The 16,885-nt window shown below is 49.9% G+C and overlaps 2 protein-coding genes across 19 annotated transcripts in view; one reads left to right on the forward strand and one right to left on the reverse strand.

The window, feature by feature from the left end:
• Window positions 1-1,175, forward strand: part of PLCL2 (phospholipase C like 2) — a 190,471-nt gene extending 189,296 nt beyond the window's left edge. For 2 of the 3 annotated variants that reach the window (XM_057739451.1, XM_057739452.1), the window contains exon 6: window positions 332-678. In XM_057739451.1, the coding sequence (XP_057595434.1) occupies window positions 332-511 (180 nt within the window). In that variant the 3' untranslated portion in view covers window positions 512-678. Of the gene's footprint in view, window positions 1-331 lie in introns of all 3 variants that reach the window. The other variant, XM_057739450.1, reaches the window with a different exon arrangement.
• Window positions 1,176-2,752: 1,577 nt separating this feature from the next.
• The window catches only part of TBC1D5 (TBC1 domain family member 5), a 556,466-nt gene continuing 542,333 nt past the window's right edge, over window positions 2,753-16,885 (reverse strand). For all 16 annotated transcript variants that reach the window (XM_057739461.1, XM_057739464.1, XM_057739462.1 and 13 more), the window contains 3 exons: window positions 8,910-8,989; window positions 8,005-8,139; window positions 2,753-3,617 (listed from right to left, as the gene is read on the reverse strand). In XM_057739461.1, coding sequence (XP_057595444.1) covers window positions 3,336-3,617; window positions 8,005-8,139; window positions 8,910-8,989 — 497 coding nt within the window. In that variant the 3' untranslated portion in view covers window positions 2,753-3,335. The remainder of the gene's footprint in view (window positions 3,618-8,004; window positions 8,140-8,909; window positions 8,990-16,885) is intronic.

Here is a 16,885-nt window from a genome sequence, read left to right on the forward strand (position 1 = left end):
AGATTGCCAAGACATGACTTTTGGTGAAAAAAAAAAAAAAAAAGAAAAAAGGAAACAAGAAATACGTAGTCTGCTTGATTCCATGTATGTAAAAATAAAGAACCCAGAAAATGCAAAGGACTGAAAAGGCAGCATACTCTTGATGTCTGGTGTTGAGCACTGGGAAAACAATTTTTTTGAAAAAATTGACCCATTTGGATTCGGTGCCGATCAGAAATAAATATGCCCTCTTGCAGAATCAAAATATTTCTATTTCAGTGGAAGACCTATATTGTTAAACTGTAACCACAAGTCATATCTTGTCTCACACTAATTGCATGTTTTATCACAGGGACAAGCAGATCTCTTGAAATATGCCAAGAACGAGACTGTGGAGAACCTGAAGCAGATCCACTATGCGGCTGTCTCCTGTGGACTCAATAAACCAGGCACAGAAAACACCGATGTCCAGAAGCCACGCCGGAGCCTCGAAGTCATACCCGAAAAAGCAAATGATGAAACTGGAGAATGAGGGACCCTTCTAGAAATGATTACAGAGTTTATAACTCTAGGACCAATTGTAGCCAGATGGGACATTTGCTTTGCACTCACTAGTGAAAATAATATTGGGGATTTTAAAGCACAACTGGAATAGCTAATTGCTGTCTATTAAAACTGTGAATGTATGTAGCAACCTTGTGTGTGGAGGCAAATAAACTCTTTAACAAGAAATTCTCTTCCTGGCCCACATATACTATATTTGTATACAGAGACATCATAACTCAGTCCCACCGTGAACAGCAGACTAGCCACTCTAGTTCCATTGAGAAACAGACATTTTCCTAACTGAAAACAATATCTTAAGATGCAGATGGACTGTATGGTCTAATGAGTATTTATTGGGGAAAACCCAGATCTACAAGTTTTATTTATGTATGATTGCTGGGGTGTCTGGGTTCCAGATGATTTTGTGAGCATGCCTGCTGAGCCATGGTTACTGAGGAGAATGTATGTAGCCAGACTCCTTGAGCTTGGGAGAGCCACTGGGTTCAAGGGCACTGCTGCTGGACGGACACTCCTGGTGGGAGACGCCTGCTCGGTACACAATGTAAATGCAGCCAACCTGGAAGCAGCACACTGTACATAGTTTTTCATTGTATGAAATAGTGGTCACATTAAAAAGATGTTTTATGATATTTCTCCACTAGCAGTATGTGCATTTAATGAAAGTTTAACTTTTAACATTTCCAGTTCAAGGTATTCTACTTTTAAGAGTGACCAGTTACTTGGTGAAAAGCTTTGCCAAAAATAAGTTGCTTGTCTGGCTTGACATTTTGCTTTCAGTCATACAGTGGCTATGCCTTTACACAGCGCAGCTGTTTTTAAAGCAACCTCTTCCCCCTCCTCAGCCTCTCAATTCCTGCTGTAGGGGAGTGAGCCTGGCCATGGTGCAAACAGTAAACCAGGTGGAGGGACTGGGGTGGGTGCCATGTGCTCCTGGCCAGCTGAGTCTTTGATCCCTGACTTTATTTTCCAAATCAGTGAAACTTCATGCTATGTTGGAAAAGGTACTGGACACTGCAGCCTAATTACTGCTTCTCCCAAATCAAACTGCTCTCAAATTCTGGAAGGGTGAATGCTTTCTAAATCTTCAATAACCACTCTTTGATTTGTCCATCTTCTTTTCAGTGACTCAGGTCAGCAAGCCAGATAACCACGTGGAACCCCCAGCTTGGTGCCTCATTACTTCCCACAGTTAGGAAGATGCTCAGGCTGGTATGTTGAGTTTACTTCTGCCAGACCCTGAAATATCCTTTTACAAAACAGTTCTCTTTGCCCAGTTCTTATCATTTGCTTGCTGATAGTGTGCTTAAATTAAGGTGTACATGTCCACTGGTCTTCACTCAATGTCATTCCAGTTAGAAAATTAAACCTGTTACTTGAATAATAGTGTGGTTTCCTGCTCACATCAGCCAGTAACCAGCCAGTAGCTTAGGCTCTTAGCTCTGAAATGAACTCTACATGGGAAAACAAAAACAAAAACACCCCCCCCTCCAAATATGTAGAAAATAGTACAGAATTAAAAGTATATTTGTAGACTGAGAAATAAAATGTATAATTGAGATTATCATTAGCAATCCTTGAACTCAGCTGGCAAATAAATAGCAATATTCAGTGAAAATCCAGAAATCATAAAAAAATGACAAACTATTATGAAATTTAAAAAAAATTGCTACATTTATAGTTAACAGCAGATAATAGCTAATATGCGACTTAAATGACTCTGAGAGCAAGGCACATGTCATTGGCCATGGTTCATACAGGCTTTTAGAATCAGCAAACTTTAGAACCAAAGGGGTCTATGAGATCCCTCCAGCTGACATGTCCTTTCCCAGATGCAGATGCTGCAGACAAAAGTGATAAAATGCAGTGCCCGAGGTCAGAGAGTCTGTCAGGGGAGTGACCCAGCCCAGGGTTTGCTCCACATTTCTACGCTAAAAAAGTCTTTGGACCTCTGTCTTCAAAGGGATAAGCCAAGCCGTGGAGAAAGCAGGCACACTTGCTGGGGAGCTGGCCCCTGCTTGTCGAGATCCCACTCCAGAAAGCACTCTGTCCTTCAAGGCGATGAATGACCCAAATCAGCAGAGCACAGTCATGGCTAATTCATGGATAAGCGACCTTCTCTTCTGACTGTGAAAGATTCTCAAGGACGAAATACAACTGTTTAAGGAGGAGCGGTGATGGCCAGAGTTGACGTGGGCTGAGCTGTATTCTTTAATAAACGAGGAGAATTGGAACCATGTTGCTGCACCCACACATGATTCCTAAGTTCAGACCCTCTTCCTGAAGGGCACTGTGACTTTCTGGGAGGTTTTCTCCAGCCCTGGAATGCACTGGTTCTAGTCCATTTGGGCGCAGCTGGCTCTGCTGTATGGCCTCCCAGGGGAGGAATGAAGTATGGAATAGGTTGATAGATTTCCAGAGAGAATGTTTCCTTGATATCAGTTTTCCTATGCCGGATGGATGCTCTGAAGGAGGGAAGATCTGAAACACACTTCTTCCTTCCACATATACCTGATGGAGCAGCCACACCTTAGTTGGGGATGAGGGGACAGAGGGCAAGTGAGTCTAGCTGTGGTTTGGTCTTTTTGGACAGTGAGTGAGATGCTGGGGCCTTACTGGTGGGGTGGGTTATGCTGTGGGAAAAGCTGTCTGCCTTTTGGGGAAGGTCTGCCCACATGCTCTGCGGGCCCCCTGCTTCTCTCCACAGGTTCCAAGTGCTGCACCAAGGCCACGTGCGCAATGGGAAGAGGCTGGGTTTCAGAGGCGTCTCCTCGGGAGCAGCCGGGCGGCGGTCAGAGGTCCAGGGGGCTCACGATGGTGAAGCCCGAGTCCTTACTGTTGCTGCTGCTGTCGTCGTCGGGGCTGGAGCTGAGGTTGCTGGAGGAGGCCGACGCTGGGCCGGTCAGGGGGTCGGAGAACACCAGGGTGGGCCTGGCTGAGCTCCGCAGGGGCCGCAGAGGCTGAGCCTGGCCCATGGGGGGCGCCCTGGCACCGTCCCCCTCATCGTCTTTGGAGACAAGGATGAAGTCATCCAGGCCGCCTCTCTCCTTGCGTCCCAGCACTGCTGAAGGGGCCTGGGAAGGAGTCAGAGAGTCAGAGCACAGAAGGGGAGGGAAGAAATGGTGAGGGGGGGACCACGTCCCCCCCCCCCACCCCGATGCAGGGAGGCCCCTCCGATGGAGCTATGGGCCTGGGGCGCGGAGCACACCGCGCACCCCCCTGCTCAGCAGCCTCCTCCCGGGGCAGCAGCTCTCCCATCTGGGGGGAGGACAGCCTGCTCCTCCGCGCCCTCGTCCTCGTGTGTGGCCACTGTGCAGCGAGTGATGGCGGCGGATGGATGTTAGGCCGCAGGCTACGTGTGTGCCCCCTCCCTGCCAGCTGCAATGATGTTACTACCGCCTGCAGTGGGGCTGGCATACACGAACACTGGTCAAGGTTTTGGGTTAAGATCAGAGAAGCTCCTGCCAGCCCTGGGATGGAAGTGAAGCCACGGCCTGACCAAGGGTGTTGCAGCCTGGCAGGAAGAGCCCCTTGCCAAAGGCTGACTAAGCCAATGGCATGGCCACACCTGCCCCCTCCCCACCCCAAGCAACTCTCCCCACAGTGGGGGCCTGGGGCAGGGCCTGAAGCCTGAAGAGGGGTAGGCAGACCCTTGGCTGGAATGCCCCTGGGTCTTCTGGCTCCACCATGGCCGAGGCCACCTGCGGGCTGTGCACAGAGCCTGGGCAGCCAGCTGGCAGCGCTCCTGAGGGAACCTGGGCCTGACTGGCAGGCCCCCTCTCAATCTCATATTCTCCGTGGTGTCATGTGGGCCAGTGGCTAAATAATGCCTCAGGTGCCTCCCCCCGACAATTCACCTACTTTTAAGAGACTTAATTGGAGAACAGAAGCAGAACGCATTAAAGATTCCAGCGCTGAGACACACCAGACCTTGAGGTTTTTCAGCTCAAGTTTTAAAGCTGTTTACAGCCTGTCAACACAGCAATTCTTACAAAACGGAAGAGACACACAGCACATGGGCCTGTAGTAGAAGGGGATGTGATCCCTAATGGCACTAGGGCAGTTTGGTGAGACAGGGTCCGTTCTCACCCCATTACAGCCCCCTGTGAGGTGGTCAGGGCCGGGGGCCTCTGGGGAGGGCCTCCCCCCACGTCCACAGCTGCGGGTGCACATCAGGCCTCGGCTTCGGCCTCCTGCCTCCAGGCTGCGGATGCTTTGTTCATGGGACTGCTGTCCCAAGCTATAAGCTGGGAGAACGTTGACCTCCCACCGTGCCCTGGAGCTTATCTGAGGTTGACAGCAGAGTGAGCATGGACAGCAGATATCTATATTCAGAGCGGTGTCTCTACCACAGAAGTGCCTTTAGCATACAGTGAGGACATGGGCAGGACTTGAAGAGGAGAAACATGTTACAAAGCCTATGACTAGAAGGAAAGATGGCCCCTACCATCGTTAACCAGCTGGCTTGTTTCTAGGAAAGCAGTGGAGTCAAGCGATAAATGGTGGGTGATACCGCCCTCCCCCCAGTTTGTGGATAAAGCCATGACTGGCTCAGACAAAGCATGTTAGAACCGCCAGGGCCTCTGCAACCACCTTTTCTTCTTACTCCACTGCACCTCTATCTTACGGACCAAGAACTGAAGCCCAGCTGGGAGGCTGGCCTTGGCCGATGTCACAAGCAGATGAAAAGACTCCATCCTCTGGACTCTCGCCTAGAAGCTTTCTCTTTGGATTTCCACAGCAAACGTAGCTACTACTTGGTGCCATTTATATCCTTTACAGAAACTTTGTAAATTCCCAGGTCTGTCTTCTCTTTTTGCAAAAACACAGGCCTGTGTCACACAATATAAAAAGTTTCCCAACCTGTCGGTCCTGCCTAAAGCTGGCCAGGACTGCCACCTGGCCTGGCCCCCCACCCCTCACCTTGTTTCTCTGCGTGACTTAGGATGGCGGTAGAAGCAGGTAAGCCTAACTACTGACCAGTGCTGTTCAACAGACATGTTCCACGCTGAGGAAATGTCCCCTCTCTGTGCTGTCCAGGCCAGTAGCCCTGCGCACGTGCGGATACTGAGCACTGGAGAGGCACCTAGTGTGACTGAGCAACTGAAGTGACTTTGAATTCTCTTCGACTCTAATGAATTTAAATTGAATTTTAAGTAGACACCTGTAGCTAGCGGCTACTGCATGAGCCCACGCAGCTCCAGACCACAGATAAAAACATGGGACCAAGTACCAGTGAGGCATTTGATATGGGCTGATGGATGGATGAATCCAGGGTCCTACAAGTCCCTCCTTCTGCTGTGGTGGATTTGAATGAAATTCATCCAAAACCTCCCAAAGGTTCACAAAGGAGTACGTGAAGGACAGACTGTGGAAGGGAGAGACAGAATGCGGCTCTTTTCACTCTACAGAATACAGTTTTCCCTCTGTTGTTGGCAGAGCCGGAGAGAAGATGTGTAATCAGACGGAAAGGCTACCTCTCCACTGACCTCCCAGTGGGAGCGGGGTGAGTGCACTGCTGCAGTGGAAGAGCCCTTTTAAGCTCCTGGCGGGGAAGCGCGCTGGCAGGGGGACCGAGCCCTCTGCCCCGAGGCAGGGTGAGCCTGGGTCTCTGCGGAACAAGGGCCTATCACACTGTATCCCCCTCTTGGCCCACGGCCAGCTCATACGGGGGCTGCATGGGTCTGTGGGGCAGTGCTGGCAACTGGCAGGTTCTTAGAAATCTGAACACTGGGCATGATGATTACAAAGTATAATCAAGAAGTTTTCAATTAGCAAATTCGTTAGTGGTTCTTCAGAGCTCTTTTTCTACAGTATTTCTACACATTCAACTAGAAAAAGATCACACTGAATTTTAAAATAAAGTTGTCAATTAAAAGTGGTTGGGGGGAGGGTGAGCCTAAGCTCAATAATATGTGAATAAATAAATAATTATTGAAAATTAAACATCTGGGCACGGAAGGGGAATTTGAAGGAACTAATCAAGGTAAACTTGCAATGTTACTGTTGGATTCATGTGGCTTTAAAATGCAGACCCAAAATGCTCTCTGAAAATTTCCTTTTAAAGCTGGATGAAATGAACCACACAGGGTTCTCTTCTGGAAGAGTACTCTTAAAACTGAAAGAGCCCCCATTCTAAAAGGCCATTTTGCTTCTTTAAAAATCATAGAAAATATATAATTTACAAGCACTTGGATGCTATTTTTTGAGAAAGTAACTTAGATGAGAGCTAATGGGAGTTTTTCCAAGATGAAACTCTGCAAACCACTTAAAAAGAATATTATTAGGAATGCTTAGTCCCATCAGATCACACGCCAGGAGGCAGCGTGATGCAGCTGGAAGCTGACTGAACTGGGACAGGGGTTCTGAAAGCTATTCTTCACTGGTAAAATGAGCAGGTATTTCTTAGATCCTTCCTAACTAGGAAATTCTGGGATTCTATGTTAGAATAAATTACACACCATGTGGACACCTGAGAACGCAGGTCGGCAAACTACAGCTCATGGGCCAGATCTGGCCTGCGGACTGTTCTGTGTGGCTCTCAAGTTGAGAATGGCTTATGTATATATATATATATATATTTTTTTTAATTTTTATTTTATATTGGAGTATAGTTGATTAACAATGTTGCGTTAGTTTCAGGTGTACAGCAAAGTGATTCAGCTACACATATACAAGTATCTATTCTTTTTCAGATTCTTTTCCCATATAGGTCATTATAGAGTCTTCAGCAGAGCTCCCTGTGCTATACAGTAGGTCCTTGTTTTTTATCTATTTTATATATAGTAGTGTGTGCATGTTAATCCCAAACTCCCAATTTATCCTTCTCCCCTACTCTTCCCTCAGTAACCGTAAGTTTGCTCTCTAAGTCTGTGAGTCTGTTTCTGTTCTGTAATTTTAAAGGGCTGTAAAAACAAACGAGCCCACCAAATATAGAAACAGACGTGTGATAGGATCACATGTGGCCTGGAAATCCTACACTACTTACTCTCTGGCCCTTTACAGAAAAAATTTGCTGACCTTTGTGGCCTGAAGATGGACATTGAGAAGTCCTTCCCCATGAAGGCAAAATAAAAGCATTAGGAAAGCAGGCACAGTACTTCTTGTGCTAAAAGGAATGGAGGCATCGGCTGGAGGCAACTGACCAATAACTGAGGCACAGATCTGGCTTTCTAACGCCGCACAATGGGACTGGCAGGAAGTCCAGGCCGCTGCTGTGTACAGGGGTGTAGGTTGTGCACTGCACAACTCTGGGAGACGCTAGTCTATTCTCAATGGCACTGCCCAGGGCCCTGGAGTACACAACCTGCACAGGTACAACACCCCTGGCTTAGGTCACTTGCATTTTACAGTTGAACTTCACACATGGTCATGTGAAGTAACGTGGGTGGGCTTTTATGATTTGTAATTTGAATGTGCCCCCCTCAGGCTAATGTGACAGTGTTCTCAGAGCTCCTGTACCTGCTTGCTGGCCCCGGACAGGAGGCCCTGGCCACTGGAGCAGTAGTGGTCGTCTGAGATGGTGATCTGCTCGTTCTCCTCAGCTTCTAGCTGGCTCTGGTTGAAGCGCAGGGAGCCTTTCAGAATGTCTTTGATCTGTTTTCAGAGAAGAAGAAAATCCATAAGAAAGATGAATGAGTTTGGTTTTAAATATCAGCTAAACCTCGAATACATTGGAACCAGACTTGTTGTTGACCATTCTTTTATAGTGTGAGTATGAATATATGACCATAAGAAAGAAATCACAGGGGAACAAATCCAGCTCTATGTCAAAACCACTGACCAAGGAAAATGCCACAGACTGAATGGCCACAGGGGCAGATGGGGTGTCACGTCCTTGGTGGTTATCCTAGAGCAGGAAACACCACACGCCCGCACACCTGGCCCCACGGAGGGGTAATAACACAGGCCGACAGTGAAGCCCCGCGTCTCTTCATTGACATTTCTGTTCCATTCACTCCTCTAAGGGTTGAGTCGCTGCGGCCCTCGAGAGGCTGAGGCCTGTTACAGGAGGTGAGTGTTTATGCCTTGAGCTCCCAGGACATTCGTGTGTTCACAGGTGTGTGACTGGACTTGAGCTGCACCATATCCACCACACCAGCTTCGGTGAGGCGCAAACAGGACAGGTTTGTGAAGAGGAAGGGGTGGGGGTGGGAAATGAGAAACCAGTCTGGGCTTCAGGCTAGTCAGACATTGCTGCTGAAAGGAGCAATGGGCGTAGCAGGTGGACAGTCAGCAGGGGTCTGTCTGGGAGGAAATGCGGGGACACTGGCTCCGATGTCACGGTACCCGTGCCCTGGGGTGCCCTCCCCAACAGGCACTGAAAGGGTGGCCTGCGTGACCCAAAGTCAGATCAACAGACATACCTGCTTTAGCCCTGCCAGAGAAACCAGAATTTGATCTTCTTTTTCCAAATTTTCTTGTAATATCACTTCTTGAATATTTACTGAAAATAGAAGAATGATACTTTGTAACTAATGCCGAGCGTACCTTGTCTGCTGCCACACCATCACTTCAGACAAGCTGGGGAATTCTTCTGCCCAGTTTCACAGCAACTCTTCGCACCAAGGATGCTCTGCCCAATGAGAGGTGGGGCAGGTGCTGGACACAGCAGAGGGGGCCCCGGAGCCTGGTACGCAGAGCCTCCCCCCAGCATCCCATGAACGTGCTCTCATGGTGACATATGTGTCTTACTTCGGCAGAGAGCCTAGGGTGCCCCTTGCTGACCTACAACGTGGGGAACAGCATGGAGCATTCATCCAACGTCTGGGGGAAGTGTTTCTGCTGGGCTTCCTACACTTCTCAGAGTTCACTGCTGGTAACTCACTCCTCTCACTACAGACCAGGTCCTGGACTTCTCTGGTGGCACAGTAGTTAAGAACTGCCTGCCAGTGCAGGGGACACGGGTTCAAGCCCTGGTCTGAGAAGATCCCACATGCCTCAGAGCAACTAAGCCCATGCACCACAACTACTCAGCCTGCGTGCCTAGAGCCCGTGCTCTGCATCAAGAGAAACCACGGCAATGAGAAGCCCATGCACCACAATGAAGAGCAGCCCCCGCTCCCCGCAACCAGAGAAAGCCCACGTGCAGCAATGAAGACCCAACGCAGCCAGATAAATAAATACATAAATAAAAATAAATAAATTTATTAAAAAAAAAAAGACCAGGGTCTCCTGGTGACGGAAATTAAAGAGGTGACAGAAATTAAAGACACCACCTTTAAAAAATATAAAGAATAAAGTATGTTGTCAATTCAACATAATGGTAAAAATAAAAGGACAAACTCACGGCACTACGGTTGTCAACAGACAGCGATGCCTGTGGAGTCAGAAAGACTTAACCCAGGGCCTTCACAGGAGCTGCTTCTGTATGTCCTGCGGGAGGCCTGGCCTCACAGGAGAGGACCTGCCAAGCCAGCTCTGACCACCGGGCTCAGCATCCCGTGGAGTTGCCCACCAGGAGCTTCAACAAGCAAGGGACCTCGGCCACGCCCGCCGCACGCCTGAGGGACGCACCCAGCCCTACTGGGGACCGTGGCTTCTGAGGAAGGGATTCTCGGGGGAGTGCAGGAGTGGAAGCACCCTCCCCAGCACTACGGAAGAGACTGTGCTGGGGGACTGCCAATTAAAACACGTTTTTACAAAGATACCCTCAGAGCACCGCTCTGAGCATCAGTGCAGTGGCAGGCTCGCTCTCCATCAACACCTGCTTCCTTATCACCTGGGGCCTCAGCAATACCCTATTTGCAAGGCCTCACATGCCACGTTCTTAGTCATTCACTCAGCCAAGCTGTCCCAGCCTCTGCTGGGGGCCCTCTGCTCCAGGCCCAGCCCCCACAGTCACCGGGCTCAAGCCACTCCTAACTCGTTCAGCGCCCGCAGCGGGAGAGGCAGGGCAGGCCAGCATCCTGCCTGCCTCGGGGCCCGGAGGCTCCATCCCCAGAGCCCTGCCGACTCCTCCCCTCAGGGGTCCACCCTTGGCTCCCCTGTTGCCTCCTCGGAGTAGAACCAAGCGGCCCAGGCCACCCTCTGGCCTCCCCCCACCAGCTCTTCCACTGCATTGACGATAAGTACTGTCGCATCTGACGTTAGCACCGGCAGCTGCTGCCTTATCTGTCGTCCATCACCCCCAGCAGGGTCTGGCTCGGGGCTGCACCCCCCAGCCCTCAGCAGGATGGCTGGCGCGTTTCAGGTGCACGGTAAGTATTGACCGACTGATCAACTGACTGAACAAACATGGAAAAACACCCTTGGGACCTACATTTCAAAACACTGCTATTCTACATACTTTCAAAAAAGTATTTCGAGCAAGGGGCAAGGCAAAGACTGGTCCCATCAACATGAGTCCAGCCGGTTTATTAGAACCTTCACTAAGAATAATAAATCTACAGACCATGTGGACAAGTCCTCTTACAGATAGCAGCAGAGAAACAGCAGCCTTAATTTATTCAGAAAACGTGACTGGAGTTTCTGGCTAATAGAAAGGCCTGCTTCAAAACAAGAAAGCAAGACGAATGGGAATGGAATAATAGATATAATTAGAGAGCGAATGTTTTTGGTTTCCTTAAAAGCCTGTAACAATTTGTTCTCTCTCAATAAAACACACACACACACACACACACACACACACACACACACACACACTCCACTCAACAAGACATTAACAACAAACAACTGCAGAAAATTGACCAGAGCCAGTTCTGCAGGTCTTTGGGAGGGCTAAAAAGGTTGCCTTTGTTTTTAGGACTGCTTGGCTTCTGAGGCAGAGCCGGGCAGCCTGGCAGCTGAGCTGCGGTGGGCAGAGCTCCCGGCCCGCGCGTGGAGGCAGGGGCAGCAGGGGGAGAGTTCCTGGGCCCTGGGAGGGAGCTCAGCCAGTGGTTGCAGGGGCACCAGGACGTCTGGAGGAAGCACAGGGGTTCTCGGGCCCAAGGAACTAATGGAGGGAGGCTCCTGGGAGCCCCACCTAGCAAATCAGGGGGCCAGGAAGAGAGGCGATCTGCAGAGAGCACCTGTGCCCCTGCTGCGCCTGTCGCAGTCTGCTGGGGAACGTCTCACGGAGCCAAAGGGCTTGGACAGACTGCCTGGTTCCTGCCTCCATCGTCGTGGTGGGACCCACGGTCACCAGCCATAAAGACCGAAGGCCTTGAGGGTCACAGGTTACAGGCTGACAGGGCAGTCAGTGGCTCCAGTGGGACAGAAGCTGAGAAAGAGGCAGGAACAGAGCCTTCCTCCGAGGCCAGCAAGGACCCAGGGGGCACTCAGAGGCTCTTCCTTAAAGGACAGAGAGACACGTGAGGCATCCCAGAATCCTGACACTACCCAGGCAGGGAGAAGAGACAGAGTGGGAATCTACAGTGGGCCCTGGTCCAGACGAGATGGTTAACTGGTAAGAAATCGAGTTGCCTTTAACAGGCAAGGTTAGGCCTCGGACTGCCATTGGTGGGAATGCAGCTTTGGAGCAAGATTTCTGCACACCTGAGTTTCAGTATATAGATTTACTCTCTCACTACGGACCTGAGATCTTACATCACACTGGCCATGCTGGCCCCAAACCCCATGAACCGAGAGGCCCTAGCCATGCTCTCATGGCTGCCCTGCTTTGCTGGGAGCCTCCCATAAGCCCACAGACTCCAGAGTGGTGGTGGAGATGCTGGTGGGTGGGTGGGCTGGGAAGCAGGTGCTGGGGAAGCCGAGGACAGCGGCGTGTTGGGAAGCTGGACAGGCAGAAACCGCTGGTCCTTCAGGCCTAAGTGGGAATAGCGCTCCCTCTTTCTAAAGGCCACTCCCCTCCCGTGTTCTCTCTTGCTGAGACCACAGCAGCCACAGCCTAGATCCCTCACCTCCAGGGGTGCTCAAGTGACACAGCGGTGGCCGCAGAGCTGTAAGGGAAGCCCTTGGAAGGAGCCTCTGGAAAGCTCCCCATGGGGACCGACTCAGTCTGTGCCTTTGAGGCCTTTACGCTCCCCACTCGTGCTGCCTGAAAGGCTGGCAGGAGCCCCGCGGGTCACCTCACGAGCACCCGGACAAGGACCACAGCCAAGGGCACTGAGCTGCCACACCTACTCCCAGGGCTTGCCTCTGGGCTGCTTTGATTTAAGAAAAAAAATAACCTCCTGATGTGTTTGTTCTACTGTTTGGGAGGTTTACGTGACTAACAGCTGTAATCATGTCAAAGTACTACAAACTGGGTGGTTTAAAATGGCAGAAATGTATTCTCGTTCCGGAGGGGCTAAGTCAAAGCCAGGGTGTCGGTGGGGCCCTGCTCCCTGCAGATTTTTTCCTGCCTGCTCCCATCTTCCTCTCAACTCGAGGACATCTGTCAAGACCCCATTTCCAAATAAGGTCACATTCACAGGTTCCAGGTGAACATGACTTTGGGGGGAACACTCTTCAACCCAGTACAGCAGCCACACTGCCCACCTGTCACACAGGATGGAAACCATCCAGTTCCTCTAATGAAAGGGGACCAAGGCCAAGGGCGCACCCGGGGGGAAGGAGCCCAGCCATCACCTTGGTGTCCTCAGTGGGGCACCCCCCCCACCCCCCCAACAGTTCTCCAGCCTGGCTTTTTGGATTGGATTGAAGCTCATCTTTTAGAATCTGATGAAAACCAGGACCTTCTCCCCTGAAAACCCACAAAGACATAAAATGTTCACTTAGTTTTAAGGCTAAACCTCTCCTATAATCAACTGAGCTGACTAGCTGCGCATTAAGCAATCTAGGGCACAGAAATCCAGTCAAAACAAAAGGGCAGGGGCTTCCCTGGTGGCGCAGTGATTAAGAATCCGCCTGCCAATGCAGGGGACATGGGTTCGACCCTTGGTTGGGGAAGATCCCACATGCCGCGGAGCAACTAAGCCTGTGTGCCACAACTACTGAGCCTGTGCTCTAGAGCCCATGAGCCACAGCTACTGAGCCCACGTGCCACAACTGCTAAAGCCCACGCACCTAGAGCCCGCGCTCCACAGCAAGAGAAGCCACCACAATGAGAAGCCCGCCCGCTTCATTGTGAAGACCCAGTGCAGCCAAAAGAAAACCAAAAAACAAAAAGGGGGCCTTCAGAGGCTGCTAAATGTCCTGCATACGAGACTTTTTATTTAATTCACAAAGTCCTGACTGTGTAAAGCCTTTGCCTAGCCAGCTCCACTATATACTGATTTCAGGCAGCATTTACAACCACCTAACTAATATGTAATTTCTCAGTCACAAATGCACTGCTTTAAGTGAGTTGCATCGGCATGTAAAAATGGAAAAAAACATAATGACCTCTTTTCATACCTTATAATATTAAAGGCAAAAATGTGAAACATTCAAATTTTCAATGTAATGCACGTCTTCCCTTCTAGTAAAAGGCAGAAAACATGATGATATAAAGGCTCTTGCTTTTTGTTTCTGTGTGGAAGGAAGATTCTGTTCTTTATAATCTGCTTCTATTTAAGCATTACCTATTACAGATGTTGGGGCACTGAAACTAAAGGGGAAAACACAAAACTAACCACTTCTGTGGAAATTACACAAAAATCTCATCAACATAACAATCCCGTGGGGACCCACTACTTTTAATGAAATGTCAATGCCACAAAAACAGGTCTCTCACTCTAAGGACAATGGAAATGGCACACAAAGTACTTTTTCTTTCAATTTCTTAAAATTCTTTTCAATGCAAAAATAAAAGTGTTTTCATCTACATGCCAGGTGCAAAGGCAACAGGAGCCTATATTCATTAAGAAGGGTATGGAAAGGGGACGAAAGTACCACTCACATCTGTCTATAGAGCAGGTGAAACCAGGTGGGTCACTTAACCTTCTTGTGCCTGAGGGGCCACAACAGACCCTTCCTCAGAGGATGAGTGTGACAAATAAACAAACAGCACAGCACCCAGGCCACCGCAGCAGCTCAACGCCGGGGGCTCCCGCGTCTACACGGCCACCTTACCTCATCGGACCAGCCCAACAACCTTTCTGCGTGGGGACCATCACCCTATCATAGGACAGGGAGCCAGGCTCAGAAAGGCCAGGTCTGTTAAGTGAGGTCCCACGCCTGGACAGAGCTAGGATCAGATTCCGGATTGGCTGGACTCCTGAGCCCTCCTGACACACACAGTGATGCACACGGCACTGATGGGGAGGGCGGAGGTGGGGCAGAGGTACAAAGAGGCACAGGATAGGGTCCCGGCTCTGACTCGACGGCTCTGAGATGCCAGTGCCCTTTATCTGGTGGCGGGACTGACCTACGTGAGGTCAGCCAGCGACAGGACGTCACCTTTGCCAAAACAGACTGGCCAATCACTTCTCCCAGAGCTTTCCAGAACACTGGCCCGGGCAAGCCTGGACTCTGATGACCTTGGGCTGTGATACGGATGGGTTTGTGTGTACTAAACCCATCAGTAAGATGGGAGCGACCCCTGTTTAGATGAGTTTAGATGAGATCATCAAAGCGTCCACATCTAGCAGGCTGCCTTGCTATGATTATTATTGCTTAGATGTTTTTCCCCTTTCTCCAGTTCCTTAAATACCCAGATAAGTGGATTCTGCTCCCAGAGGTTCTCTCATCTGTGATGAAGATTTAGTCACCCTGACCTCTGACAATCTCACAGAAGGGATGGTCCCAGAGGAAACACGCAGGCTGTTAGAAAATAGAGGGCGCATGTGTAGGGCTGCCCTAGGGTCACATGTATTCTGAAAGTGGTGGCGGTTTAAGAAGTGGCCATTAGGCAAGGAGGGGGGCAGAGCTGCACTCCATCACTACTGGCTTTGGCTGGACCGTTATTAGCAAAGGGATTTCTGCCACGGAGGGTGTGCCACAGCGGTCAAATCTTGGAAGAAGGCAGGTTTAGAAGACTGTAGGCGTCTAATTCACCCTTTAATCTGTGGTGCGTATTTCCGGGTGTCCCTGCAACGCCACTCTCTGTCTACAAGGCCCTTCTACTCTTCTTCTACCACCACACCCCCCTTTTTCTTCGAAGTCCACCTTAAACCTGTTCAAGCGTCAGGCCTTCCCTCCGCAAGCACCAGCCTGATGGAGTCTACTGCTTGGTCTTTTCCTCTTGCCACTGTCACCCAGAGATGAGGCTCGAAGACTGAAACTGCACAATTCTGCACGGCAAGTCCTGGACCTCAGGTCTCTTGGTTTCAAATGTGGTGTCTGTTCACTACATCCCTCGGCTTTGAACCCACTGTCCCTGCCAGTGTCTCTGAGATCCTCAGTGCTCTGAGAGGACAGCGTTTGCTTCCTGTGAAGCCATGTGTCACCCTAGGTGTTTCTAATAAGATGTAGCCTCCGTTGCTCACTGTCTGTACTTTGAAGTTTTGCTCTCGATTTTAAAAGCGCTCCTCCACTTCACCCCACCCCCAGCCTGCCACTCCCCAAACCTGTTTCTATATTAGAGAGCAGGTACTTAGGAAATATTGGCTGAATGGCCAAAGAGAGGCTGTCTCACCAGCATTAGGACTGATTTTTATCTCCTGAGGAATAGATGTGGGTGAGATATTTCTCAGGTGAAGAATTAAGGGATACCAACGCCATCAGGCAGATCCTGGACTGAGAAGTGGGAGGGGTCGGTGAGGACGTTCACTGGTGTGCTGCTGAGAGCCAAGGACGGAGTCCGGGGCTTCGTGCTCAGGATTTTCTTAAAAAGCAAAAAGCAGATCACACAGAAAATACAATCAAGGGTCCTGCTTTGCATCCAGCTACCAGAATGGCTGCAGACCCTAAACTCAGCACCAGGAGAGGAGCAGTACTTAGGTGAAGACCAGGCAAATACACGTATTGCACTTAAGATTAGTCTTTGGGTCAATACATAGTACAGAGTTCCAAATCTGTACTGATCTCAGCTGTTTCTGGAGGCTTCTCTTAGGGCTCACCTCCCTGCCAGCGAGAGGCTGGCACAGAAGCACGGCTCCTCACAGTAACTCTATCCTGTTCATGACGTGACTGCCGCCTTCGGGTCAACCAGAAGAAGGGACTCTGCATATATTTTTCAACTTACAAGGTCTCTAAGCTCCAGTCATAGTCAGATGCTTTTGCCAGAATATGTATTCTAAAATTAAAAGCAGAAACACAGCTAGGACCTCACTAATAGGAAAACCACCGGGGTTTTTGCCACAATTCCCTCTCATTTGGGAACAATGAGATAGACGTTTGATGACGATGACCCTAAAATAACATCATTTAGTCACATAAGACCCTCTGAATCGGGTTTAAGATGGATATGTTCTTTGTGAATTTCAGGCCACAAGGTTTTGCCCACCTGAGGATCTGGGGACAGTTAAGCGCTGCTCTTCAGCTGGGGGTGAACACGGCTGTGGCAGTGAACGTGAGCCCCCATACCTCAGGCCCCCCC

This window comes from Hippopotamus amphibius, chromosome 6 (genome assembly GCF_030028045.1).
Source record: "Hippopotamus amphibius kiboko isolate mHipAmp2 chromosome 6, mHipAmp2.hap2, whole genome shotgun sequence".
In the NCBI taxonomy this organism is placed as follows: domain Eukaryota; kingdom Metazoa; phylum Chordata; class Mammalia; order Artiodactyla; family Hippopotamidae; genus Hippopotamus; species Hippopotamus amphibius.